This window comes from Vanellus vanellus, assembly GCF_965231255.1.
Source record: "Vanellus vanellus genome assembly, chromosome: 3".
NCBI classification, from domain to species: domain Eukaryota; kingdom Metazoa; phylum Chordata; class Aves; order Charadriiformes; family Charadriidae; genus Vanellus; species Vanellus vanellus.
In genome coordinates, this window is record NC_138907.1 from 39,858,213 (window position 1) to 39,870,390 (window position 12,178).

At 36.7% G+C, this 12,178-nt stretch overlaps 1 protein-coding gene across 1 annotated transcript in view; it reads right to left on the bottom strand.

Annotated features, from left to right (window-relative positions):
- Positions 1 to 1,228: 1,228 nt before the first annotated feature.
- Positions 1,229 to 12,178, bottom strand: part of SPAST (spastin) — a gene marked incomplete at its 5' end in the record, with an annotated part of 36,327 nt that continues 25,377 nt past the window's right edge. The window contains 7 exons of the mRNA XM_082481165.1: positions 1,229 to 2,380; positions 4,013 to 4,053; positions 5,798 to 5,868; positions 8,508 to 8,587; positions 9,235 to 9,277; positions 10,091 to 10,170; positions 11,982 to 12,073. Of these exons, the coding sequence (XP_082337291.1) occupies positions 2,258 to 2,380; positions 4,013 to 4,053; positions 5,798 to 5,868; positions 8,508 to 8,587; positions 9,235 to 9,277; positions 10,091 to 10,170; positions 11,982 to 12,073 (530 nt within the window). The 3' untranslated portion in view covers positions 1,229 to 2,257. The remainder of the gene's footprint in view (positions 2,381 to 4,012; positions 4,054 to 5,797; positions 5,869 to 8,507; positions 8,588 to 9,234; positions 9,278 to 10,090; positions 10,171 to 11,981; positions 12,074 to 12,178) is intronic.

Sequence of the window (12,178 nt, forward strand, 5' to 3'; positions counted from 1 at the left end):
CTCAAAATTAGGTGGAGGAAAACAGTTTGATAACAAATATTTAGGAACACTCAAAGCCAGAAGTGTTACCCTCAAGGTTTTCATTTGCAAAGGATCTCAAGGAAAGTTTACAAGCTTTATGAATAGGAAGACCAAGGACCTTTCTTAGCTGTTTAGCTATCTGGCAGGTGCTAATAAAACAGTAATATTCATGCTTAGCACTATGAAGTCTCTGACAAACATGGATCAAGTCAACCAGGAATCTCCAACAACAGAGATGGTATACTGAAGGCAGAACTAAGGCAAAGCAAGCAATACATGAGGTTTAAGAAACTGAAATCTTTTAGCATTTCTCTGTTCTCCAGGAAGGTGAATCAGGGGAAATGAAGTCACGTTTCATTTACATCAGATGTACATTTGAGAGAGTCATACCCTTAGCAGGCTAAAAGTGGTTTGGTTAGACTATTTCAAAAGGCATACTAGTGTAACACAATCTTCTCTTATTTAATTGCTTTTAAGATCAGGTAAAAGCATCTCTGGTTCAAAACAACAGAATCCCAAACGTATTGCATCTGTGTGTCTCAAAAGTTTGACACAGTTTCTGCTATTTAGTACCAATACTATGCAGTGAGCCAGAGTCCTCTCTGGCTATTGCTATACTTACACTGCATCTATCAGCTAGGGGTTGGGTTTTTTTCATATATATATACACATACATATAAAATATATTATTTATAGCCAGCTTTCAGGTGAGTAGTCCCAGAAACACCTGGCTTACTCCTACCAATAAAAAATAAGTTAAGTGAAAAATTAAGAACAAAATTTTCTGTTAAGACCAAAAGCAAACAAAGCTTATAACTCAATTCTAGTTTAAACTGTAAACAATGTGCATTTTTGTATTATCACCAAGTTCGGAGAGTTGTCTTTTTTTGTGGTTTGGTTTTTTTTTTTTTTTTTTCCCAAAAAAAAAAAACACCACAAAAAAAAAACCAAACAAAACCAAAAAAACCTCACAAACCTGATCTAGCAAGGAACTAGTGTTCTGCCTTGCAAACATCTGTGTTTAATCCATGTACAATTTGTAAACGAGATGTCAGGCCTTTAGAAGTAAAGGCAAAGATGTTTTCCTCTATTACAGTATTTAAAGGCTATCACTTAAGTGTTTTTTTAATAGCTTGTCATTTATATAATAAAAACAAGTATTTGTACAAAGATGGAGTTTCTTTTTAAAAAAGCAGATCAGTTGAGTGTTTCATACTTTTAATATATAAACCAAAACATATGAAATCTATAAAAACATTAATGTGTCATGTATTAAACATGTAGCCTCATATTTTAATGTTTACATGTGTAGATTAAAAAAAATTATCACAATGGAAATTTTACTTTCAATTATCATAAATAGACCAAAATACAGAGTAGAAACACATCATTTCTGAAACCTGACAATTAGCATCACTTACTCTCCAAGCATAAGCTGGGCTTCAAGTTGTACACCATAAGCGTAAGCTAACATTCTACCAATGCATGTGTTACAAAATGCATTAAGAGAAAATACTGCCAGTAAAAGAATGTCTTAGTCTATTTTTCTATTTAGTATTTTTTTTTTAAAAAGACAGCTCGAATTGGTTTTATAAGGTTGGGTTTTTTTGCTGTTCTGCTATCAAAGGTCTTCTTTAAAACTGCGCTGTGAACAATACAGTCACATTACAACTAAACAAAAAGACAAATAATAACAGACCAGCTGCTTTTTACATTTTAATAATTATAGTTCCCCATTGCTGTTCTTCCTCTCTGCATAGGGAAGTTGTTTTATTTGGCACATGAAGGATAAAAAAAAAAAGTCAAAAACTGAACAAAAGTTTACAAACCTCCAACTGTAAGTTAGTAGTTAACAGGAAGAAAGCCAGACATCAATGTCATGGCAAAACTAAAAACAAAACACCACACACACAACATAGGGAAAAGGTTTTCCAATGATCAATATCATCAGAGCCTTCTAGCTGAAACAAAATACATATATTATTGTTCAAACCATCATCGGATTGCTAGGAATTTTATCTCAAGTCCTATTGTGCTCTTACTTACAGTGTGTAAATCCTCAGTAAATGGCAAGGAGGCTTTGATGAACATATTTCACATGGTATATTGTTTTCTTAATCTCAAGTTTTAATGCAGATACTTAATGATCTGTAAAGTCCTGTAAACTCTGGCTGCTTTCCAGTAGTCTGTACCAACTGCTCCTTAGGCAACACTTTGTTTCAGTTCAATTAGTGCTTCACACCGTGGTATCTCCAAAGTCCTTGTTCCAGCGAATATATGCTTCCAGGGTCTGAGGGCTCAAACTGCGCTTTATCTTCTTCAAAGATTCAGTGAAATCTGACAGTTTGATATTTCTCATCTAAACAAAAAGTGAAAGACATCAGGATCACAAGTGGTTTATGTACTTCAGTTTATTCAAGTACTTCAGCATTCACTTTTAACAAAGCATATTCTATGGGTACTTAATCTTGGTATAAGGAAGAATTTTTTTACAGGGAACACAGTCAATCACTGGAACAACCTCCCCAGAGACATGGTAGAGTCCCCATCGCTGGAGGTTTTCAAGATGCAACAGGACAGATAAGATTATCTAGGTTCCCTTTCCCACAAGAGGTTGGACCAGATGATCTTTCAAGGTCCTTTCCAACCTGGGCTGCTCTATGAGCTCATGCTAGAGTCTTGTAATTTAAGACTATCAGTATTTACCATTTTTAATAAACTAACATTTGGTAATCATAATGTCTGCACTGTTATTTAATAACCCATGAGATTGTCTTATTACTTCCTATTTCACTAGGTGGTGCAAGCTGGTGTATATGAGGGCACAGAGCTCAGTAAAGACACAGGATTTTTTAACACGTTTATGGCATACCATACTGCTGCATACCAGGAGAGTAAGACCCTGAAAGTTCCCGCCCTTACCACAACTGTATTCAGACCACAGTATGCTGTCAGCCAAATAATCCCAATACTCTAACCTCTCCGATTCAACACATGCCCTTCAGATGTCTGCTGAGGACATGATTATAAGCAGGTATTTCCCATACAGAGAAATGCCCAGACATGATGGGAGATAGCCAAAGTGCGTGGAACAAGGAGCCTTGCTATTAAAGCAGTATTAGCATTACAATTGGAGAAGATTCCCCATGTTTCTCTGGGACTAGTGTTTACAGGCTACTGGAGGTAAACTTGCATTCACAGTAAATTATCGCAGATGTTCTCATTTTCCTGCAGCAAATCCTTTCAGCTTATCACAGCCTTAGCCATGACCTAAGGCTAAAGACAGAATTAATAAACACAGGGGAATTAAGTTTTGCTTCATTTTCCCCTTCCTAACTGTGGTTTGCGCACACATTTGAACAGAAACTTTTATACACGGGACCAACCTCTTCCTTTTGATATTTACAGATGCAATTCATGGTGAGGAACTTATTAATCTATTTTTTTTTCTTTACGATGGTCCACGTGAACGAATGCATGTACACAAACAAATCAGTCTTAAAACCTCTCAGAGGTTCTCCCTAAGATGACTTGGTTTATGTAAAGACGGGGGGGTGGAAATAAAATCAGTCATATGATGTAATACTTCTGGGAATGTTTTGGGGGATTAACACTGTGAGAAAATAAAAGCCAGGCCTCTGATGTCATCTGATAGGTAACAGATCAAGTTGTAGTTCAGTGTGAAGGATAAGACAGGACAGTCAGCTGAAACTAAGAACAGCAGAGACTTATGATAGGAAAAGAGGCTCATAAGCCTGATAACCAACAACATACACAAAGAACCTTGGACATCTGAGAACAGATTTTCTTCTCAATCACTATTTGTAAAGAATTTTCGTCAATGAAGAAGTAATCAAAAAAGGGTAAGAACCCCCAAAAATTATGCTAGGTATTTTGTATGGTGCTATGTGTAAATAAAAGGGACCTTAGAAGTTTCTGGTGAGCATGCATTCTATTCAAAGGGGAAAATACAATCACTGGAACATCATACCTCACTGGCAGACATGTTCTTCACCTGTTCTGGTTTTAATTCTGTAAAAATAAAGGAAGATCAGTGAGTTTCATAAGAATACTTCCATCGTTTCTGACAACTAAAGCATGTTAAAAGCACTTTTATTCTGAAAAAAAAAAAGTGCCACAGCTAAAAATTATACCTCTCTGTATCAACATAATCTCCTGTAGAGACAGGTGCATGGTGTTTTTACCTCCTCCTTCCCCATTTATCAACTCCTCAACCAGGCTGCTCCCACACTAAATCACACTCAATCACTGCAGATACAGTACAAAGTGGTCGCAGAACTACTTCCTTCTTCCTAAAGTATGAGGAACAGCGCACAAGCATAACAGAGGTGCCTTCCCCTGTATTAGTCCTGGTACCTACAACTCCCCTGCTCTGAGGGTGCAAGAAAAAGAATCTAGGCAAGATTGGTAAGGCTGACATTAAAAAAATTTTAAAAAATAAACTGTTTAATATGGAAGCCATGAGCAGGTGGAAGACATAGGTTGCACAACATTTCCTGGTCTCTTCTCAAAATGGACTTGTGTGTGAAGTGATTTGTCAGCAAATAAATGCATACGTTATTAATTCAACCACTCCAAATAAACATATTCAAAGTCTTAGGAGACATGATGTCTCTTGTGAGAGCTATTTAATGCGATTCTATTTCCTGGTTATTATGCAGGATTTTGGAAGATGTGCCTTACAATCTCAACAGCTGAAAGTATGTAAAAAACCCATTACTTTCTAGCAGCTGCTTTCAAAGAGATAGTGCACCGACAAAACTGCATGCTATAGGATTTTCGACTCATTAAAATAAATAATAAAACAAACACACCCACAAAACATGCACAGACCACTCCCTTCCCCATAAATAAATAAAAGTGAGTTGCAACAACTTTTATTTACACACAATAGGCTGATATTACAGAACACTTCTGCTCTGGCTGCCCTTAGTACCCTTCTGTCAGGTAGGACAATATATCTACAAATAGAAAACTAACATCAAACCTGCACAATCTTTTCTTCACAAAATCCCACTACTGATCTCCACTACACAAAATCAGGCCCTTCAGATGTGGCTACTGGACACATAAGAACTAACTAGTGAAACAGAACAAACAGGGGGATTGTTAGGATTGGAGGTTTTTTTTTTTTTTTTGGAAAAAAGTATTCACTTTGCATTAAAATACTACTTTTTCAAAGCTGAAAATGTCAGAGGAAGAACAAATACAGGTAAAACTCTGCTTGAGTCACAGTTGTCATCTGGATCACAATTCAACATTAAGAAGATTTAAAAATAAAAAAGCTATGCCATTCAAACTGTATCTAGAAAAAAAAAAAAAAAACAAACCCCAAACTTGCTTCTTTTTCAGTATTTTCTTCCTTTAGACCTGAAAGAGATCTGCCCACTTTATACAAGTAACACAGTCAGAGACTGCTAGTCAAGTTATAATTTAGATACAACAGAACTGATACCAGCATAGGAAAGACACACTAGTTAAAATCCCCACAGTTTGAAAAACACTTCACCCTGCTTTCCTCTTAATACACAAAAAGAATCTTGTTTCACATGGTGAGCTACTGAAGAGTTTTGTGTAAGGTAAGTGTAAGGTAAGTCTTACAAAGATGATATTATGAGGAACAGACCAAAATCCAACCTAAAAAGCTTAAGTTCAAAGGTTTAAGAGTTATAAAGATGTAGAAAAAAATATAATATCTGTAATATCAAGGGCACTGAGTTTCTTCAAAACCTAAATAAAAAGCTATGCAGCTTACCTCGAATAGGACCCAACGCTGCATCCTTTGCTAATGCTGTTAAATCACTTCCAGAGTATCCATCTGTCATTCTTTGTCCAAGAATAGAGAGGGGGAAAGGAGAAAGAAAAAAAAAAATAAAGAAAACCTACTTAAAACGTCTCATTTTAATTGCAGGTTATTAAAATGTTACTTATTCAGAAGTACTATTTTGATGTTGTTTTGCAAGTTTAATAAATCAGGAAACGTATTCAACATAAGTGATCTACATTTAAGTCTTTTCCAAATTAAATTGAAGTACAAATACTCAAGTCCCAAATAACATATCAGGAAAAGCAAAAAGACAGAAGCCAACTAGGATCTGTAGATGAAAACTAATCTCAAGCATGTTTACTATTTCTGTTATGGGAATGCTCTACCACTAGTTTGTCATCGTCTGTCATAGATGAATATAAACCCAAAGACCTAACAGTCCTGTACTCTGTCAAGCTGATCAAGACAATGAGAGCCCAATACAACACACATTTCTTATGATGTGATCACATGACCAGTTTTTTAAGTAAAACTGTGTGCACTTTTAGTTGACATCAGAGTCCAACAACGGGCAAAAGCAGGCACTACTAAAAAATCTAACAGTCGTGTTTGGTTTTGAAAATAAGTGCTAGTTTTACAGTACGCCCTTAATGGAAAGCCATGGTAGCAGTTGAACAGTGGACTCCAGGGAGTACAAAATTCTACTAATGCAGAAGAGTAAATACAAATCTGAAAAGCAGCACCGCTTTGCTTAGCAAGTTACAGGACAGACAGCACTATCTCTAGTGGAAGACTTCTTTCAATGTTGAAGGTTTGGTAAGAGACAGACTATACTCTCAAAGCACGTGGCAAGCTTCTCGACTCTCAGAATCTACAGTCTGTGTTTTAGCAGAGTACTGAAACAGCCTCCTGTAGTTTATTTTTTATAGAAATGATCTCTCACACAGCTAAGTCTGACTCACCAACTGATTCCAACATTAAAGCCCAAACCCGTAAACGCTAATGACCAAGAACCAACTGAGACATTCGAGATGGCTGCAACAGCCTGAGCCACAGGCTCAGCAGTTACCTGCAGAAGCCTGAACACTTAGCTTCAAACAAGAATTATAATTCAGCTTGGAAGTGAAATACAGCTGGCAGGTTCTTATTCAGAAAGAAACAGTTTCTGTAAGTGTCTTGCACACACTTCGCATGGATTTGGGAAATAATATGGTGTAAATATGCAGGTATTCTGTCAGTGAACAGAAAGGAAGATAAATTGTGCTATGTACTGTGGTTTGTTTGGGTTTTATTACAAGACTGGCAGACATACAGATTATCCAAGACCCAAGAATCACAAGGGGAGTGGGGGGAAAAAAGTCAAAGCAAGGATCCAGTCTCTGCAGGAGCTCTTCCAGAACCAGACTTAATTTCCAAGTTAATCAATTAAATACTTTGCAGATTGAAGGTCTCAACTGAACCAGGAAGCCATCAATACATACCACCAATATAAGCAAAAAGATATAGTAAGGGTTACCTAAAGAAATTTTAAAAACAAGAAAAATCCCACACAGCTTGTAGAGCAGTGGCTGACTGCAACAAGAGCTTCATAGCTCAGTCTTCTGGAGGTCATTAATTCTGTTATAGTTTATAGAAGAAGTTCACAGAGGAGCAAAGGAACACAAAATCATGAAAGAGGTTAAATACCTATCTCAAAACAAAGATGGCAGATGAAGCAGGCAGGACCCTCAATTTCTATATTTGTGCTAGACCCTTTTAAAAATAAAAAAATTACTTAAGTTGCATTTGTAATTTGGTTCATAAATTCGCAGTTAGAATCCAAGAAATCGTCTTTCTCCTCCAGTTAGTTATTACCGCAGCCTAAATATGGCCTGAGCTAGCACCTTTCAAGTATAGAGAAAATTTATTCAGTAGCATTTTCTATCAAATTTCTGTAATATTACTAACACTGGCTGACAAATACTACATCCAAGACTGTACTCACCTCCTGTGTACTACCAGAAACAGAGACTGAAGTACATCCACTTACATATTTTTGATATCTCACACTTCGTTTTCATTCTTTCCTGCCCTAGGTGCTCTACCTGCTTTTTAGTCTAACTTCCTTCACACCCGTTACATTTAATTTCTGAGGGTGACAAACAGCAGTGCTGTGAAAAACATAAAATAACGTAGTTTCATAATAGGAAGGGCATTTAACCCACATTTTCCCAATTCAATGCGAAACTGAAAAGAATCTAAAATTATCCAGTGCTTGCTCTGCTGTGTTGGTAATACCTTCAACAAACCTAGCAATGGACAAGCAAGCAAAAGTTGCTTTTGATTTTAAATGCATGACAAGTGCAAAACTGGTACTGCCTTTTTGCATCAGGGACTGCCTGGGGGATAGGTGGAGAGAAGCATCCTCCTACCTCCCCCTCAGAACAAAAAGCATTGATGAGCATGTTTCAACAACAGACACCCAGCCAGGTGGTGTAGGGAAGAAACAAGCACATATACATATATATAAAAAAGCATATATAAAACCACTTTCATACAGCCTGACAGGAGACCATCTTCCCAAAACGCACTAAATTCATTCTCAGCAAGCGTTGTCACTATCTGATGATTTACATTAGTTACATTTTGAATGAATAAAACAGTTTGAATGAATGCAGTAGATGAGTATATTTATTTAGTATAGTTACAAAACACTTACCTAGCTAGTTGGGCCAACTCTTTTTGGGTCAATGGACTTCCTTGCTTGCTTAGAAGATTTTTTAGCAAAATCAATCTTGTCTAAAAAGAAGATACATTTATCAGATGTAAAACTCATTTGCACAGTACATTTGAAATTCTGTTGCAACAACAAAACCACGTATTTGTCAGGTTAGCTTTTGTGCTTCACTAGTTTAAACTTGCCTATAGCACTTTTGTGATTAGACCGTACACTATCACCTCTTCAGGGGAAGACATAGGGATTTGGTAATAATGAGATCTAGGGTCAAACTACTTCAAGGATAATACATTGGAATCCTCATCAAAAGCCCTAATCTAGTGTTGATCTGAAAAACACTAAAGAATGCTACTTTCATCTTTTGCAATAAACACTCTTCTCCAGCCAACCAAACGTGCTCCTGCAAGCCCTACTTCAGACTTGTCCATCCCTGCTAGTAATAGTAAGTAAGCAACACCTCACTAGCAAAGAAATACTGAATAGCTACTATCAGATTTGCTACTAGCACGTGTAAAAAAAAAACCAAAGTGTTAAGGTAGTAGACAGAGCTAAAGCACAGTGTGTATGGCCAAGATGGGCCAGAATTTAATTCACAGAATTGTAATCATCCACTGGGGCAAGTCAAGCATAGCCTGTGAAATATATTTTATTTTCGGTTTTAATAAAATTGATCTTAAAATGAAGAAAATACATGGAAAACAATACTTACTTCCTCATTTGGTAAAGACACATATACCCGTTTGGTGAATCGTCTAGGAAAAAACCATATACACACACTTTAGTAACTTTTAGCGCATACAGATCTAACATTTGGTTTGATAAATGTCAAAATTTCACTTAAGTCATCAAATTCTAGGGAGTAGAACTACAGATTAAAAAAAATAAACAACCAACAACCAAACAAACAATAAGCATGAGCCACTGGTATCACCTTACTCTTATTTGAAGTTATGACACTCCTTCCAGAGAGGGAACACTATAAAAAGGTAGAAATACCACTGACTGCCAGCAACAAAACGAAGCATCTCTTCACTGTACACAAAAAGTCTTTGGAATCATTAAAAATGCATTTTATTTGTTCTGACAGTGCTGACATGCCTATTTTCCTCAATCAAGAATGAAAAGAGAAGCAAGTATGAGAACTTGTAGCCAAAACATCCTAAGGCAAATCTACAGCAAGATCTGTAATTGCATGGGACATCAGAAGTCCAATATTCACAGACAAGAAATACTGGATTTCACTGGTCAAATGTCTTCCTTCATCCTGCCGTTAAGGTCCAAATAATAAAAAAAGCAATATATAGAATGCAAGGGGGTTATAAAGTGCTGTCTTGGTCTCAACAGGTGCTGCTGTTTTAGACAATTCCAAGGCCACCATGCTTGTGCAGATGGATCCCAAAAGAGAACAAAAGAGAGGCACCTCTTGGAGAAGTTAAATAATTTAACCTTGCCAAACAGCTTTTGCTACTTATTCCAAAACAACCAAGACACTAAGTAGCAAAACCTGCTTTTCATAATGAACATCATATTACTGTATTCAAATAAAGGAAGAGACATTTCGATACCTGAGAACAGCATCATCAAGCTCCTGTGGCCTGTTTGTTGCTCCCATCACAAGTATTCTGTCCTCTCCAGAAGACTGCACCTATATAACGTAGGAAGGCAAGACAGCTTTCAGTTTACATCAGGTAGTAATACAACAAAACCAGTTAGAGACTTGCCATGTATTCAGCACACTGATAGGATCTTACTGTATATGTGGGTTTTTTTCCATGCAGTTAGCTTTAAAACATTCTTTAGATAAATGTAAAGTCAAACTAGGAAAAAGTAAAAAGAAAAAAAAATGTAATCTAAACACAGGACACTATGCCCAAGTTATGTTGCTTGAAAAGTCTTGGAAAAGTGCAAACATTGCTGCAGAATTGCACGTTACAATGTTGGAAAAAACTGAGACTACAAAAAGCACTCGGAAGTTTAGTCACCCAGACATAATTATGTTTAAAAAGCTAGAGACTTTTGGCTCTTGTGGGTTTTAACATCAAATATTGTTTTGAAGCCTAGAGAGAGAATCAAAAGTTTGGACTAAGGTACAGCCAGAACCACTAAATCAGATAAGATTCATCTAATAGGGATCTCACAAGAAGCTAGGAATCAAAATGAGAAGCTATTCAATAGTACGTAGACACGGTAATTTTCCCCTGAATTCACTCAATTGCAAGACTTGATTTTATACCTGGGAATATGGAGACCTACAGCTTCCAGACTTAAGAGAAAACATTTGGGCATCAGAGATGTGTTATTATTCACTTAGTGTCCCATCCTTCATAGACTTAAGTTCCTTGCTGCCTGAACCCCAAAAGTTCCACAAGAACATTGTACAATAGTTACACCTTGATCCAAAGTTTGCTAACTTACTAGTTCTGTTTAATTTTCCCCTTTTCATTTTAAGAGAAAACTCTGTGTGTGTGTGTATAATCATTTCTGCATATCGTTGTCACATTGCATTATTTGCCCTGATTCCTCCTGCTTTGGAGAAGTTTTTCCTGATCTCATTGTCCCTCTATATAGTTATCTTCTCTTCCTGTACCTCATTACTATTGCTTCACCACTGTAGCAATATTCTGCTATGCTAGTGGAATATAAACTAAGATTGTTCAATACTAAAAACAGTGTTTATGACAGAAAAATATTCTAATACTCATTTGGGGGGGGGTGTCATCCCCCCCACCTCAACTACAAAACCCAGTTCTCTTGCCTGTGTATTACATACATGCTATTAAATATATTCTTACTGTATCCTGTCATCTCTAGGTCACGATGCCAAGAAAAAAATTTATAGCTCAATGAAAAGCATACTAACATAGAAATTAATCCTTCTGATGCGTCAGAGCTGTGTATACCCACAATCTGAACTAGTCTGTTTAAAATCCTCATACCTCAAGTCTCACCTTACCCCTTGACAGTGCATGCTTTTGTGACACACATCCCTTCAAAACCAAAAAGGCAATACTTAAATGCCATTGAATCTTTTTTTACTTTGCCAGAATGAAGAGATGTGCTTCACCAAAACATGCAATTGCAAACAAGGATTCAAGACTGCCTAAACCTCAAAGGTCTTTCTTGCCCTGTAAGAACATTTGTTCTCACAGCTTCTTTATTCTTGCCATTTGTTATCCTTTCTTCTCTGTCCTCTGTAGTCTCTCAACCCAGTATTTCAGCTAATCCCCAGATTACTACCTTTCATCCCAGACTGAATTTTCCAGAATACTACAGTAAGCAGATGAAAAATTAACAGCAATGGAAAAAAGCTGTTTGCCGACCAAGGTGCCAGGGTGGAGGGACAGAGCTAAGGTCCAGCAGCCAAATCCCATTTGTGCTCCACCTGTAGCTTTTACTGGCACCCACTACATTAGCCAATTCAGCTAAATCAAAGAATACCCAAGACTAAATACTTACACCATCAAATTCTATTAAAAATTCTGTTTTTAGACGCCTACTCGCATCATGTTCACCTTCTCGTCTTTCACACAATAAACTATCAACTTCATCTGAAAAACAAAGAAATACATCTTAATTAAGCATAGAACATTAAAGTCTTCATATTTGCCTAAGTTCTTTTGCTAATACAGGGCTCCAGTAAGAGAGATCAGATC